This window comes from Balaenoptera physalus, assembly GCF_965194825.1.
Source record: "Balaenoptera physalus genome assembly, chromosome: 13".
NCBI classification, from domain to species: domain Eukaryota; kingdom Metazoa; phylum Chordata; class Mammalia; order Artiodactyla; family Balaenopteridae; genus Balaenoptera; species Balaenoptera physalus.
The window spans coordinates 15,072,574-15,088,855 of record NC_138892.1 but is presented as its reverse complement, the minus strand read 5'-3'; the positions used below and the strand labels follow the sequence as shown (position 1 = coordinate 15,088,855).

The 16,282-nt window shown below is 41.8% G+C and overlaps 1 protein-coding gene across 7 annotated transcripts in view; it reads right to left on the bottom strand.

The window, feature by feature from the left end:
* BPIFC (BPI fold containing family C) overlaps positions 1 to 9,785 on the bottom strand; it is a 48,623-nt gene extending 38,838 nt beyond the window's left edge. For all 7 annotated transcript variants that reach the window (XR_014252563.1, XM_082421003.1, XM_082421005.1 and 4 more), the window contains exons 1-3: positions 9,691 to 9,785; positions 2,565 to 2,688; positions 992 to 1,112 (exon numbers count right to left, since the gene is read on the bottom strand). Coding sequence is in view for 6 of the 7 variants with exons in the window: in XM_082421003.1 (XP_082277129.1) it covers positions 992 to 1,112; positions 2,565 to 2,688 (245 nt within the window). In the remaining variant the exon portion in view is untranslated. The remainder of the gene's footprint in view (positions 1 to 991; positions 1,113 to 2,564; positions 2,689 to 9,690) is intronic.
* Positions 9,786 to 16,282: the final 6,497 nt, after the last annotated feature.

Sequence of the window (16,282 nt, the reverse complement as noted above, 5' to 3'; positions counted from 1 at the left end):
GAACCTTGTCTCATTCGTCTGGCGTGAGAAGGACCCAGTTGGGGTCCACCCAATCTGAGAGGGTGGGTAACAATATAAATATAATCTCAAAACTCTTGCCTGGGTGAAACAAGGATCTGGATCAATGTGGCAATTCCATTGTTCTTACACTGATGGTCTTATGCTATCACTAATATATCAACTAATCAGTGTTCAGCAGCTTCAGTTTTATCAAGTATCTTCACATTTGTTACATGATCTGCTTTTTATTGTTTACAGATTCTGACATTTGATTTTATTGCTGTAACATGGTAGAAAATATTATAGCTGCCACCAGAATTCTTCTTAGGAAGAGAAGTTTATTGGTGGGAAAATTACTTGGAAAAGTATTTAGGATGATCCTTTGGTACCCAGGAGTGGGTGGAACTGCTATGCATGAGACCAGGGGAAGAAACTGACGTTGCTCCAGAGAAGAAGAGGAGGTCTAGATAGCAAGAGGGCAGAAAGCCCTGTGCCTTGTAATCCACTCCTATGACCTCTGAAGTCTTGACTAAACTTTACAAAATAAGGCAAGATGTAGTGAGAGCAGATTTGTTTGTGACACTGGTATTGAACTCTGCATCTAAGTTTATGGGGGTAGGGGTAGCAATGGAATGAACAAGAATTTCATTTAGAATTCTGGGGGCAAGGTGCCCACGGCCGACATCTGCACTGAATTAGAGCTCTCATTTTAGGAGTGAGGAGAGGACACTGAGTCCCTGAGCAGATTCGCCAGGTGCACAACGAGTGTGCAGCAGGGATGTGACTTGGACCCATGCGTTCTGACCCAAACACCACGTGTCAGCTCCATGACCCCTCTTTCCTGGGTGATTTACTTGATAAGCCTTTCACCAAAGGTTGGTTAACTTCTACTCCATCCTGGTGTTACACCAGGACTCACGGTGGCATATCCACAACCCTGAGATTTTAAAGATTAATTTCACTGCTAAAAATGCTCTTCTCTTTTACTTACTTTTTAAAATTGTAGTTCACGTAATCAATTTTCAGAAATTCAAGAGATTCAGAACCTTTTAAATCTGGGATGTTTCTTTTCTTGACCATTTGCTCAATCATCTCCATCCCAGCTTGAATGCCTGGGAAGCAACCAAAGAAAATGTTTACTGATAACAAAGATGATGATGGCATAATATCATTAAACACACAAGTTAAATTTATTAAGTAAGCCATGCTCTTAGATTCTGAGAAAACAGGATTCTAACCAGGTGGTTATTATTGTCCCTACTTTGCAGAAGAAAACACTGGTCCTCAGAGAGGCTAGTGAAATTGTCCAAGAACCCAGAGCTAACAGCATGAGAGAATGTTAACACAGGACAGTGTTATAGGAAAAGTACAAAGTATCATCGTTATCCAATTTTACAGATGAAGAAACTGAGCCTCAAAGAGGTTAATTCTTGCCTAAGTCACACAGCTAAGAACTGGGGGAGCCAGTAGTCAAATCTGGGCAGTTTGGCTCCAGAATCTATGCCTGATGGCCAGTTCCAGAAAGTTATTCTACATTGTCCTTTTTCCCGCCTAGATTCTTTAAATTCAGGAATTTTGGACTGGAGGTCCATGGACTGTTGGGAACACTTGAACCCCCTGAAATTCTAATAAAAGATTGTGAGTGGGTCACATGTGTGAGTATCTATCTCATTTTTTAGGGGAAAATTTTTCAGGGTTCACATTTTAATCAGATTCTCAAAGGATCCCAGCACTCCAAAAAGGTTAGCAACCACTGTTTTTGTTTAATCCTGGAATAAACCCATCTTTATATAATAGCACCACAGAACACATTTCTCTGAGCTCGTGGGGAAATAGAGCCCTCTTCCACATTAAAGAGCTTGAGAAAAGTAACTCACACAGTAAGGAAGAATGATCTTTTCATTTTTACCTTCTCAAGGAGGAAGTTTTGCTTTTACCCCTTCCTTTACAGCTTAAGCTCACTTCCACTTATCCTATCCTTTTTGGAGATTAAGAAGAGCAGATTTTATCCTCTATAATACTGTGAATACTACTGTAATATGGAGATGTAAAGATAGAATGTAAAGGATGGAACGATGGAACCGAAGGCACTATCAGACAGCTTAGGTTTGAATCCCAACACTCACTTACTAGCTTGTGTGACTCTGCAAGTTACAAAATCTCTCTGTCCTTCACTTTCCTCATCTGTAACATGGGGGCATTAGCAACTGTGGAGGTGTCTGTTCACATATGTGAAAATAACAGTAGGTAATATTTGCTGGGCATTTGCTATTGTGAGATTCTGTTCCAAGTACTTTATATGCTCTAAGATGTTCATTGTATATGCATGTGCGGGGGAGAGAGAGAGGGAAAATATGAATCTGTGCCTATGTTTGGATATGCCTATTGTTAAGGTGATTATTTTTTAGACAACACTTTTCCCCCAGCCATCTTAGTAGCTCTGGATCACCCCACTGTAGAGCTTGTCTCAGTCATGAGACAGACCAATCCGAGCTTCTGGATTTGGGTCACAGACTACACCTGAGGGATGAGTACAGCCTGGCTTCTGAAAGCATCCAACTCACCATAGTCCAGAGCCCTCTGAGTAGCCCTCGCCTTGATTCCAGGGTAAATGGTCTGAGCGGATGAGATGTAGAGATTCCACAGGAGGAAACATCCCCAGAGGACTTGGACCATCTTTGTACACATCTGCAATTAGTCAACATTTATAGTCCCTTTATTATTCTTAACTTTTTCTTTGGCCAAATCCATCTAGCATGTCTAGGCTTTCTTATTTTCATTGCTTACTTCCAGAACTTGCTCCATCCATCCATCCATCCATCCATCCAGTAATCATTTATTGAACACACCGGCACGTATTCTAGGTGCTGAGGATGTAGAGATGACCTATGTGTGGCCCCTGACCTTTGCTTCCCACAGAATAGTGGGTGAATCAGACATACACACACAGATGATTGTAACACAGTAAGATATAATGCAATGCAATACAAGAGCCTTACAAAAAATATAGCAATTTGGGTATGGCTTGGGAAGGATAATGGGGGTGGGATGGGGGGAATTCTTGAGTTTTAGAACAAATGAGTCTAGTTTGGAAAGGTGGTCTCAGTGGATGTGAGGCAACCACTTATCTGCTTAAAGATCCTTGATGACTCTCCTTGGCCCAAAGGACAGACAGGTCTAAGCTCTTAGAATGGCAATCAAGGCGGTTCACAACTGGCTCCAAACTTCTTCCAAGCTCCTATCTCTCCTCCTGTCTAAGTGGTAGTGTTCTGAGCTGGCCACACTGAGCTATTTGCTATTCTTCAATTTGTCAGTTCTCGCATGATTGAGGGCTTTTTCTATAACCCTCCCAATGTAAACACACATGCACATACATCTCTTTCTCTGTCTCTCTGCCTCTGGGTCACATACCCACATCTGTCTGGTGAACGCATCCTCCAGGGCCAGCTCCAATGTTCCCTCTGTGAAAGCTCCCCTTACCAGGCCATTTTGACACACGATGCACTTGGAGGCAGGCTCACCTCTTCCACCACTATCCCTCCAACCACTACACCAGCCAGTATCATTTCATGTGGATGTTTACAACTGCCTCCTTACTGGTCTCTCAGCTTCCCTTGCCCCCTTCTGGCTATTCTCCACACCAGAGTGGGCCTTTGAAAATGAAAGTCAGACCTCATCACCCCTACCCCCTTTTCCGTTAAAACCCTCCAGTGGTTCCCCATCTTACGCAGCATAAAAGCCAAAGCCCTTCCACCAACTGCAAGGCCCTGCCCTGCCCACACCTCTACCTCCTCGTTGACCTTCCTTAGCACACACGCCTGGCTCACCTGGCCCCAGCCTCACCGGCTGACTTGATCTTTCCTGTCACTCTAAGCAGGCTGTACCCCAGGTCTTTGCACTTATTGTTCCCTCTGCCTGGCAGAGTCACCCTCCAGATAACCACATGGCTGGGCCTTTTGCTTTCTTCAGGTATCTTGAGTGTTGTCTCAGTGAAGCCTCTCCTATCCACTCTATACGAAACACCCTCCCCCATGACCTCGATATTCCCCATGCTTCCCTTGCTTTACTTTTCTCCAAAGCACTTGTCATCACCTAGTATAGTCTACAGTTCTTATTTATTTTCTGTCTCTCCTACTGGAATTTTAGGCTTCATGGTGAAGGACTTCATCACTTCAGCACCTTGAACAGCGACTGGCACACAGTAGGCAATGGGTAAATATTTTTTTAACATCTTTTTTTAAAAAATTAATTAATTATTTATTTTTATTTATGGCTGTGTTGGGTCTTCGTTTCTGTGTGAGGGCTTTCTCTAGTTGCGGCAAGTGGGGGCCACTCTTCATCGAGGTGCGCAGGTCTCTCACTATCGCGGCCTCTCTTGTTGCGGAGCACAGGCTCCAGATGCGCAGGCTCAGCAATTGTGGCTCACGGGCCTAGTCACTCCGCGGCATGTGGGATCTTCCCAGACCAGGGCTCGAACCCGTGTCCCCTGCACTAGCAGGCAGATTCTCAACCACTGCGCCACCAGGGAAGCCCCTTTAACATCTTTATATTAGTATAATTTACTAACATAAATTACTTAATTACTATAAGATGTAGTATATACTACATCTTTTATGTAGTATAATTAATGGGTAAATATTGATTGATTGATTGAATGAATTAATTAATGTCTCTTCCTTGAAACCATGAAGTGGGCCAGGTATGCCTTCTGAGGTTCCACAGTACTCAGTGCAGTCCTTGATCTTAATATGTACCATCCTGCAATGTGATTGTCTTTACTTGTCTATCTTACTTCTATAACTCCAGAGTCTAGTACAATGCCTGGCACATAGTAGACACATGGAAAAACTTAATAAACATCTTCTCCAAGGAGAAAGACCACATCTTATTCACTGTTATATTCCTAGAACTTGACACAGAGTAAGTGTTCAATGTATACTTATTGAATTAATGGACTTGATGAATTAATGTCACTCCACTTTCTTGATGAATGAAGCAGAGGTACCAACAGCAACAGTGACATAGGTTTCTTTTAACGAGACTCACAGCTGAGTGAGTAATACATTTACAGGCTTTGTTTCTAGTTCTGGGAGTTTACAAGCTGGGTGAGCTATCCTTACTGCATTCACACAGATACCCACGGAGTTAACACACAAACATGAAAGAAATCAGGGAAGCATTTGTGGGTGTGGTCAGGGAAGAGGAAGCTGTAGGAGCTGTGCATTTAGACAGAGCGAGGAGTCAGGCCAGCTGGGCAGGGAAGGATGCATAGAGGGGCTGGGACCCAGGAGCAGTCTAGATGAAGGCAAAGGTCATTGTAAGAGGGGTGTGTGTGTGAGAGAGACACACAGAGAGAGAGAGAGAGAGAGAGAGTGAGGGTCTATGCTTGGCCAAGATAAGCAAGAAGTTTGATAAAGGGGTTTGTGTGTGCTCTCGGGTAAGGCCAGAGAGGTAGGAAAGGGATAATGCAGACAAAGGGGTGTTGCAGAGAATTTATTTGAAAGGAGCAGAGCAGTCTGATCAGGGGAGGGAGTGTCCGAGTAGGGCTATTGCTAGTCTATCTTGCGCTTTTGTGTGAAATGAGAACAAGGTGCCCTCTGGAGATATACCAGCCTCTGGCACAAAGTGGGGCCAGAAGAAAGTGTTCTAGGAAAATCCCACACTAGTGTATCCAGCTTGGTGGGGAGAGAAAAGGAGGCTCCATTCATCCCTTGTGTTGGCATTTTGTCTAGTGCACAAGCTGCCCCACTCATACAGTGGGCCTATGCTCAGACTGGTGAATGCTCATGAGGGCATTTTGCAAGAGGGCCATGAGGTTGAGAATTAGGGTCTTGACTTGTCTGTTCTGTAGTACATAAATCCATCTTCAGGTGTGAGAAGAGGCTGGCTCAGTTATCCTGTTTACATTTCTCACCTGATCTCCCAGGAGCCTCCTCCGTGTAATTCTTCCCCCCACCCACCCCTGTCCAGACAAGTCCCCAAACTCACCCCATGTTTCCTGACTAATATCCATGCTTATGCTGTTCCCTTTTACTCAGGCCTGCAGAAACCCTTAAGGTCCTTTGTAACCATAGCCTTCTTTCTGAAGCCATTTCTGACTTCCCTAAGCTAATCTCATTTCCTTCTGAGCCCTCAGTCAAAATATATATTTATTCACACATCTATGTTTATTTTTTACTTATTGTCTGTCTCCCCTACCAGAATGTAAGTGCCATGAGGGCAAAGGCCTCGTCAGGTTTGGAGGTTTTAGAGCCTGGCTTGTCTTGGACACAGTGTGTGATTGGTAAGTACTGGTAGAAGGAATCAATGAATCATAAGTAAAGGAATAGCCCTCATTTCACTCTACATTATATTATGGTTCTTTGCAGAGGTGGTTAACAAAGCATTTATACACTAGCGGAGCACATTCACCCATCAGAACAGATGTTGGCCACAGTTCTGGAGCAGGATCGGAGAGGTTAGGTACCGGATCACGGGCAGCACAGAGGAAGTCTTGGAGGAGTGGCCAGTGTGGTTGGCGTATGCGGGGGGTTGGGGAGGGGGACTCTGAGTAGTGACTATTTACTATTAGATACTGAGGTATTTCAATATTTTAAAACTGCTATGGCCTTATGCATTCAGTGTGATGTCTCAGCTCTATGGAGTTGGTTTGGGTAATAAAGGACAATCTACAGGAAGAAGCTGGGCAGCATCAGGGCGAAGACAACACTGAGGAAAGCACGGAGGAATGAGAGTGAGAGCTGAGGGGAAGGAATTCCAGTAGGAGAGGAGGGTCTCTGATCAAGCAACGAGTGATCTGAGGGCTGGAGGAAGTGGGATAAACAAGCGTGAAGTCCTCCACATTCTGGGAGGTAGGGAGATATCAACAACATCTTATACTCAGAATGGATGCAGAAGTTAGGTCCAGTTGCCATCTGTTCTAGGCCTTCCTTGATCCTTTTTTTTTTTTTTAATTTTATTTATTTATTTATTTATTTATGGCTGTCTTGGGTCTTCGTTTCTGTGCGAGGGCTTTCTCTAGTTGCGGCAAGCGGGGGCCACTCTTCATCGCGGTGCGCGGGCCTTTCACTATCGCGGCCTCTCTTGTTGCGGAGCACAGGCTCCAGACGCGCAGGCTCAGTAATTGTGGCTCACAGGCCCAGCCGCTCTGTGGCATGTGGGATCTTCCCAGACCAGGGCTCGAACCCGTGTCCCCTGCATTGGCAGGCAGATTCTCAACCACTGCGCCACCAGGGAAGCCCCCTTGATCCTTTAGTTGTCCTGGGAGTGGTCCAGGGTCCTTGAGAGGGGGATAGGTAGAGATAGATGGGATTATGGGAGTGAGAGGAACACTCCTGGGGCTTAGATTAGTGGCTATTTACCAACTGGTATAGAAGTATTTCCACGTTTTAACAAATGGTGAGCCATACTGATGTGTAGTCATGCTAATATCACTGTAGGCAAAGAATTGTAAATGGATGTGTCCTGCCTAGGCAGGCATAAGAGAGAAATTTTTTATTGAAGTATAGTTGATTTACCATATTGTGTTAGTTTCAGGTGAACAGCAAAGCGATTCAGTTTATATATATATATATATATATATATATATATATATATATATATATATATATACACATACATATATGATTATTTTCCATTATAAGTTATCACAAGAGGGGGATTTTTTAAAAGAGGAAAACATTTTCAGAGTAGTGGAAAGCAATGGGAAAGAATATTAGACCAAAAAGTCTATATCCATTAGACTGTATGCAAAGTAAGGTAGAAATTATGTCTCTGCCTGGCATATATCAATAAATATTTGCTAACTGACCAACTGACTGGCTTACAAGATTCTGGTGAACTAAGGAAGGTTCTAGAAAATGTTGAAAGAAATGAGAAAACCAAGCCATCATATAAATAGCTCTCCATTTCTACAGTGAAAAAGCACAATAAACCAAAGCAGAGGTATTACTTGTGAATGGAAGAACAATTAAAATAATAAGTTTGTATTTCTTCACCATTCACAAAACTCACGACAATACTATCATCCTCCCCCCATTTTAGACATGTGGACACAGAAGCTTAGAGAGTCCAAATGGCCTGTCGAAGATCACGTAGTAAGTCAGACTCTTGGGAATCAAACCTGTTCTTCTGGCTCCTAATTCTAGTGTTTATGGTTTTCTTTCATTTAATGACTTGATAGTGCTAGATTTTTCATTTTAATCCAGGAATTTTAAATAGGAGTTGCTTGATGCCATCTTATATGTGGAAAAATTCATTAAGCATCTGGAAAATTTCAAGCATCAAAGTGAAAATGCCTTTGTATTTTCTTGGGTACGAATGGAGTTTTAAATTCCCTTCCAGCAGCGAAAAACCTGTTTTCACTTCTTGGTTAAAGGAAGTTTCTGAAGTGGTCTGATTTGATGGAGATCCAGGAACTCAAAACTGCACATAGAAAACACATATTTTTCCTCTAGAAATTTTAAGAGTGAATAAAATTACTGGGCTCTAAAGGGACGGATTGTATGTAACTTTCAGTTGAATTGTTTGGGTAGGATGATAATTTATGGGCAGGGGAGGAATAGAAACTTGTCAAGCCAGGAGATGACTCCTAAAAGGTTAGGTAATTTGGCAGACAAGTAAGGGCAGGGTTAAGTTGCCTGTGAAAAGAAGGAATCCAAGATGATTTAAAAACCTGCCAGCAAGTTACCTATTTCGTTGCTTCTGAGGAATTGCTTCTTTCCAGTATTCGAAACCTCAGAAGTCACTGCATTGCCATACCAATGTCCAGACAGAATAACACTTCTAAATTAGTTGGCTCTTACTTGAGCCATTCTGATGACCGGAAATAAGAACACTCAAGTACAACTTAGAAAATTCCTGAGACAGATCAACTTACCATTACCACTCATGAAGGAGAGCTTTGACAGACTCTGGAAAAATTAAAAAGGAGTGATGAATGAATGCAATGTAGCCTTTAAAATAGAGGCAAAGTTCGAGAAATTAAATTCAATTGGTTTAAAGAAGCTTAGTCTATAAGAATATTCCAACCTAACAGTTAAGACAAATAAGAGCATTGGTAAAAAGTCTATATCAACAGGTATGGAATATGGGCAGAACTGGAGCATATTTCAAGGGATTCAGCACTCACATCTGATGTTATACCAAGATCTCTAATGACAAGGGCCTTGAAAATTTACACCAAGTCTTCCCTCATCTCCCAAACTCTATACTTAACACAAACAAGTTAAACAATTCAGGCAGATGGGAAGGTCCTTTGCTTGGCAGGATCTAGGTCACTGATATGGTTTAAGACCTGGTCCCAAAGCACAGAGATCACAGCAGTTCCTTAATCTGAACCACACCAGTTGAGAGACAAGTGCGAATTTTCTGTGCTGGGTGCCCCACTGGAATGGAGGCAAAAATAAGTCCAGACTATTGAGCAACACTTTTAACACTGCTGAAGGACGCAAAACTAAACATGTAGTCCAAACCAACTCTTGTTTCTTTCTTAGAGCTGTTAGTCTTCTGTGTGAGTGACATAAAAAAGAAATAAAACAGAAAAACCTAGGCAGACAAAAATAATTCAGGATACGTGACAGGGGCCTGTTCAAGGTGTCCTACCAGATCTGGGTCATCTCCAGCAACAGGGTAATTCCCGTTGGGAGACTGTGCACTGGCAGAGACCTGAAGTTCGTTCATGATTCTTACCTCAAGCAGAGGAAGTATCCAAAGCCGGGGAGCACCTTTGATTCCCTCTGCCTTTGAAGTCGATGTGCTTTCCACTTGAGGCTTGAACTCAGCTGCTGCAAAGACAAGATAATTACGTCTAAATCATCTAGGGGTGGATTTTTTAAAAAGCCTCTTTCAAAATATGATACATAATTGCTTCACTTCAATTACCCAATAACTTGAATGAACACTTCAGTCTCTACCTAGATGAGAAAACAATGCCACCTATGCAATAATTATCTCCCTAACACACACACACACACACACACACACACACACACACACACACACAACTTGTGAAATTTTTATGGCTACTTCACCAGAATGCTTAAGAATTCCAATGTATTGAAAAAGGTGTTAAATTGTATTGAATTGGAAAAGGAAGAACTTTCCTTTCTGGGATAGGAAGCTGGTTTCCCTTGGTCAGGTTGCCTGCAGTTGGTGGTGCCGCTACTGCCCAAAATACCTTTTGGACTTTTGGTGGATCAGATTCATTCTGAAAGCATGAGGCTTGATAGCCACGCCGACCTAGTTACCATCTTTATCTTTCAGGGTAGGGCCACAGATGGCATGTCTAAGTGTCTGCTCCTTTTCAGGTTATTAATGACTTCCTCTCCCAGAATTCCTTTGAAATCAGTTTAGGTGGGTTCATCAACTATTATGGAACTTGATGTCTTTAGTCTCTAAACGTCATCCCCACTCCCATCCCCCATGTTTTAGTCATTGAACTTTAGATGGCCAGGGATCTGATTACATGAAGTATCTAAGGTTCTTAAATCTACAATTTAAGATAGAGTGATCAACTTCCTGGTTTTCCCAGGATGTAGGATTTTCGGTACTAAAACCAGGAGAGTTCGGGGAAACTAGGAAGAACAACAGGCGTGTTTGCTTGGCATTGTCCATACTTCAGACAGCTTTTCAGGTTTCTCATCTAGCGTACCTCCAGTTATATGTACCTGTTTAACCTCAGTTTTCTTAAGGGTAAAGTGGGGATAAAATTAGTATCTACCTTGATAGGTGCTGGAGGAAAAAAGATACAGATAACTGTCTTAGTCTGTTTGGGCTGCTATCAAACTATCACAGGCCAGTCTAAACTAAGCTAAATGTATAAGCTAAGACGACATAGCTTATAAACAACAGATTTATTGCTCACTGTTCTGGAAGCTGGGAAGTCCAAGATCAAGGAGCCAGCATGGTCACATCTTGGTTAGGACCCTCGTCCTGATTCATAGCCAGATCCACTGGCTGTGTCCTCACATAGTGGAAGGAGCTAGGGATCTCTCTGTGGCCTCTTTTACAAGGCATTAATCCCCCAAACCCCACCTACTAATACCATCACCTTTTGGGGTTAAGATTTCAGCATATGAATTTTGAAGGGACACAAACATTCAGACCATAGCAATAACCTAGGAGAATGTGCTTTTAAACTGTAAAGTGCTATAAAATCTTTATTCATTAGTATGTGGCCATATCAATGGTGATAGGAGCCTGAAGACACTCTCCTCATAGAATCATTTATTGTCAGTCATCTCAGTCATCAAAGATTAATTCATTCATTAAATCCAAAAATATTGGGCACCTACTAAGTACAAGTTCCTCTTCGGTAAAAAAGACAGAATTCATATCCACATGGAGTTTATCTTCTAGCAGATGGAGATATAAAATAAACAAACAACAAGACAAACCAAAATGTGTAGATTGTCACATGCTATGAAGGAAATAAGGGAATGTAGTTGATGGGGTGGTCTTGTAATTGGTAGGGTGATGTAACTGGGGGAGAAGTGCTGCTTCTGTTAGGATGGTCCAGGAAGGCTTCTCTGAGGAGGTATATCTGAGCTGAGATCTGACCATTAGAAGCCAGGCAGGCAAAGCTCTGAAGGGAATAGGGTGGAGGGAACAGCAAAGGTGGGCCAGTGTGTCTGTAATGTAGCAAGAGCAGAAATAACAATATTAGACATCTAAATGGCTACGTCAGTTGGGTAGTTGGAGTTCCCGGGAGAGGTTGTCTGGAAATATGAATTTCCAAGCCATCATGCTAGAGGTAGAATAAAAGCCACAGAAGTGGTGAGATCATCTGAGGTAGTTTCCCATGGTGCTTGTGCTACAGGATGGGTGCGGGATAATTTCAGGTGGTACACAGATAAACACTTGATGTTGTATTGTGATTATTTTTAATGTATTAGAAAAAAACACCCCAGAACCAGACATGGAAGAAGATGAATGACATGACACAGCACACGGAAAAAAATTCATAAAGTACCTCTAAATATTTCTGTCCTTTCCTCTGAGTCTTCCCTGGGTGGCAGCATCACCTTCTCCCCTCTTCTCTCCCTCTTCTCTCTCTCTGTCTCTGTCTCATCTCTCCTCCCCAGAGCAGCTTCTTACCTCTACCTTCCTCCCCTGCTCCCCCACTTCTCTCCCACCCCCTTTTCTTTTCTCTGTCAGAAATAGCTCTTGCCCAGCCTCCTGTTTGCATCTCATACTCATTAGCCAGCTGCATAAGAATCTGCTCGATTTAAAAGGAAGCTGAAAATTGTAAAATAACAGTATTTTTTTCTGATGTAAATATTAATTTTTCTTTTTGGCACAAAAGGCCTGAAAGTCCAACCACATCTTGGTGAAAACCCGTCATTGTTGTGTATCTTGGGACTTTTGGCACAGGATTTCAGGAGAGATCTTGGGAAGGGTGGCCTGGATGAAGGAGAGGGGAGAGGATTTAAAATGGCAGGGGGAACCCCATCCTGCAGTCCTTGAGAGTTCTGGCCTCACATGGACCTGCCCTGTTCACACCAACTCTGGGATCTTGGGCAATTTATTTCTTTCCTTTGGGTTTCAGAGAATCTTCTGTAAAAGTGGGGATCACATTTACTTTGAAGAGTCATTATAAAAATTAAACTAAGTGAACTAGCACATATTAAATTTTTCCTACAGTGTCAATAAATTAGATGCATTATTACTTGTATTTCCCCATTATTATTTTCAATTAATAATTTAAAAGATATTTTAAACAACTGTTATTTTAAAGAAATGTACAAAGTTTAATTTTCATATTTACTTTTTACATTTACCCTCTATTTGGAAATTAACAAAAGTTTTCCCTTTATATAGCTTTTCCTTTCAAACAAATTTACATACACTTTAAGATTTGGGTTGACTTATGGCGAAAAATAAATAATTAGTACAGCTCATGTGGGACACGGGATAATTTTGGGAAAAGGTGCTCGGATAATTGAAGTTTAAGAAACAAAGATAGGGCTTCCCTGGTGGCGCAGTGGTCGAGAGTCTGCCTGCTAATGCAGGGCACACGGGTTCGAGCCCTGGTCTGGGAACATCCCACATGCCGCGGAGCAACTAGGCCCGTGAGCCACAACTACTGAGCCTGCGCGTCTGGAGCCTGTGCTCCGCAACAAGAGAGGCCGCGATAGTGAGAGGCCCGCGCACCGCGATGAAGAGTGGCCCCCACTTGCCGCAACTAGAGAAAGCTCTCGCACAGAAACGAAGACCCAACACAGCCAAAAATAAATAAATAAATAAATAAATAAACATTAAAAAAAATGCTAAAGATAAAACATTGAAAAAAAAAGAAATAAAGATAGAAGAAGAGATTACAGCTGGTCTGTTTTATTTTATTTGAAAGGGGCCTTAGAAATCAATTCAAGCCTTACTTTCCGTTCAAGGAATTGTTTTTGGGTAAATTTGCCAAATTTGTCATTAAAAACAACAAAAGCCAGCAGCACTATATCCAGTTGCGTTATTTATTTTAGTTTTTCAGATTAAACTAAAGATTTGCTGGGAACTCCTACTTATCCCGCCTACCCACGATGACAATCTAGAATGCAAGATTAATTATTTCACTTATTAACGGCTGACAGTACATTAGTCTCTGCAGATCAAGGGGCACCTTTAATTAATACTCCAAAAGAAAAATTATAATCAACTAGCTAAAATCTTCATTAAAGAAAGATGTCAAGATACAGGAACGGAGCATCCTAGTTCTTGGTTTCTAGACTGTCTGGGCTATTCCTGTATAGAAAGAAGCTATCTGAATATAAGACTTTTTCTGAGCTTGGAAACAAATTGTTATTCTTTGTGGGAGACAAAAGTGGGAGGGAGCAGGGATTCTGTGTATACGGGGGGATGAGCCAGATAAAGCAGTTTTAGGGCAAAAGATACTGTGAGTTCCCACCCCTCACCATCCCCCAACATTTTGTGTTGATGAAATCTGGTTAAAAGGAAACCCTGAAGAAGGATATAAGAGGTAGAGAAAAATAAGAGCTAACATTTATTGAGTGTTTGTTATGCTCTGGGCATCATCTGTATTTGAACTCATTAAATCCCCACCAAGACTGTTCGAGGTAATAATATTATCTCCATTTTATAGATAAGGAAACCGAGAGGTTAAGTAATTTTGCCTAAGTTTAGGCATCACAGCTAGTTTGTGGAGCCAGGATTCAGGACCCAGGTGTTCCATTTCTGGGAGTCTAGGAACCACTATGGTTAAGATTACTTTTATGGTTAAGTTACTTCTGGGAGGCTCTTAACCACTATGCTAAACTGCCTTTTTTAGGAAGGTCACAAAACGGCAACCCACAGTCTATGGGATGTGGAAGGTGAGGAGAGAGAAGGATGCTGTTGCTAGGCAACACATCTGGTTTTCTGAGCTGCTAATTGAATCTGAGTAACATAGATATATGTGTTTGTTTGAAATTGCTAGTTTATTACTGACCAGAGGAAACTGCCTGGAATTAGTGTGGCTCTTGAGAGAGAGGAGTGATTCTACAGTTCGCTCTGGAAGCACTAGGGAGACATCTGGCAGAATCACCCTATTGCCTGGCAGCATTTCTCCCTCTCTTCCCAGCTCGGTCCCAGGCCATACTCCCCTGATGTCTCTGTGATGATGTTTCTGGGTGGACACTGATGACTGACTCAGACCATGGCCTCTCCCACCAATCACACTCTGGAATGGTTTATGGCAGTGACTCCCTCCTGGTTTTGAAAAATAAACAACCCCACTTACCCACTAAACCTTCACTTATTGTTGGTTATTTAAAAGGGAGTTACTTTTTATTTTTTGCAGTTCAAAGTGAATTTAAATTCATGCCAAAATTTAAATGTACTTTCATATAAGTTTTATGAGACATGAGAAATATTGTGGAACCAAGCAAACAAGATAGTGTGATACATCTCTGAAATGTCTGAGAATCACTGGTGTGAGCCCAATTCCACTAGACAAGGATTTCCCTACCTTGGCGCTATTGACATTTTGGTCGTATCATTCTTTGATTTAGGGGGCTGTCCTCTGTATTGTAGGATGTTTAGCAGCAGCCCTGGTCTATACCCTGATGTTAGCACCACTCTCTCTTACCCGAATGGTAACAAAAATGTCTCCAGACTATGCCAAATGTCCCTTGATAGGCCTTTATTGAGAACCGAGAAAATAAAGTATATTAAAGTATTCTATCTAGCTCTTGCAGTAGAAAATGTCACTCCTCCTAAGGATCAGATTCTAGTATTCCTAATAATACTTTTGTTAATCACCCAATAAATATGTGAATAACATTCTCCTGGTAAAAGATTCAAACAATACTGAAGTTTACAGATCAAACTGTGAAAATCCTTAATGTCCTCCACCCACTTTGTCCCTGTCTCCTGTGTGCCTCCTCTTAGTTTGCTTTCCAAGGATATTTTTATTTCTTTCTTTCAATACATTCCAGACATCTTCATTTGGTCCATGGATAGAGTCTTAATCATTTCAACAACTACTGAAGATTTTTTTTTTCTAACTTGTATGGTTCTAATTTCAACTCACAACATTTTTAAAAGCCCATTTCAATTTCTCACCAAGCACAGCTACTTCAAAAGTCTTTTCTAAGTGTTAGAAAAACCTAGAACAACCACAGCAAGAACACATGGTATAAACCAGTGGTTCCCAAAGTGTGGTTTCATAGTAGCATCACCTGGAAATCATTAGAAAGGCAAATTCTCAAGCTCCTGTCCAGACTTGCTAAATTAGAAACTCTGGAGGTGGGATTCAGCAATCCGTGTTTTAAAAAACCCTCCAGGTAATTCTGAGACACCCTAAAGGGCGAGAACTATTGGTATGTAGATTAAAACTCAAGATTCAAGAAAATGGATTGGATTTGTAAGAAAACACCAAAACTAAGGCCAACCTGACTTTCTCTGGTAGAGACAGAATGAGGATCTTACTTTTCCAAACAGATACATGAAGAACTCAGAGATAAGCATGGGTATCTTTATGTCATTCTGAATCTTGCTTAACCAGCCCTCACATTGGAGCTGGGGGTTGAGTGTTGTTGAAGATGGATAAGACCTGCCTTTTCCCCTTGAGAGACTCATAACCTAGGATTAGAGAAAGCCTGGTGCACAAATAATTGCACTATGATGGGATGGTTAACATTGAAAAGGATGTTCCAAGTGCTCTCAGAGCAAAAGGAAGGAGCAACACACTCTGCTTAAAGAAGGGTAGGAAAGGTTTCCAGGTAGAAGGATAAGCATGTGTAAAAAGCACAGAGGCAAACTGACTTGGTGCAAGAGGATATAAAGGGGAGGG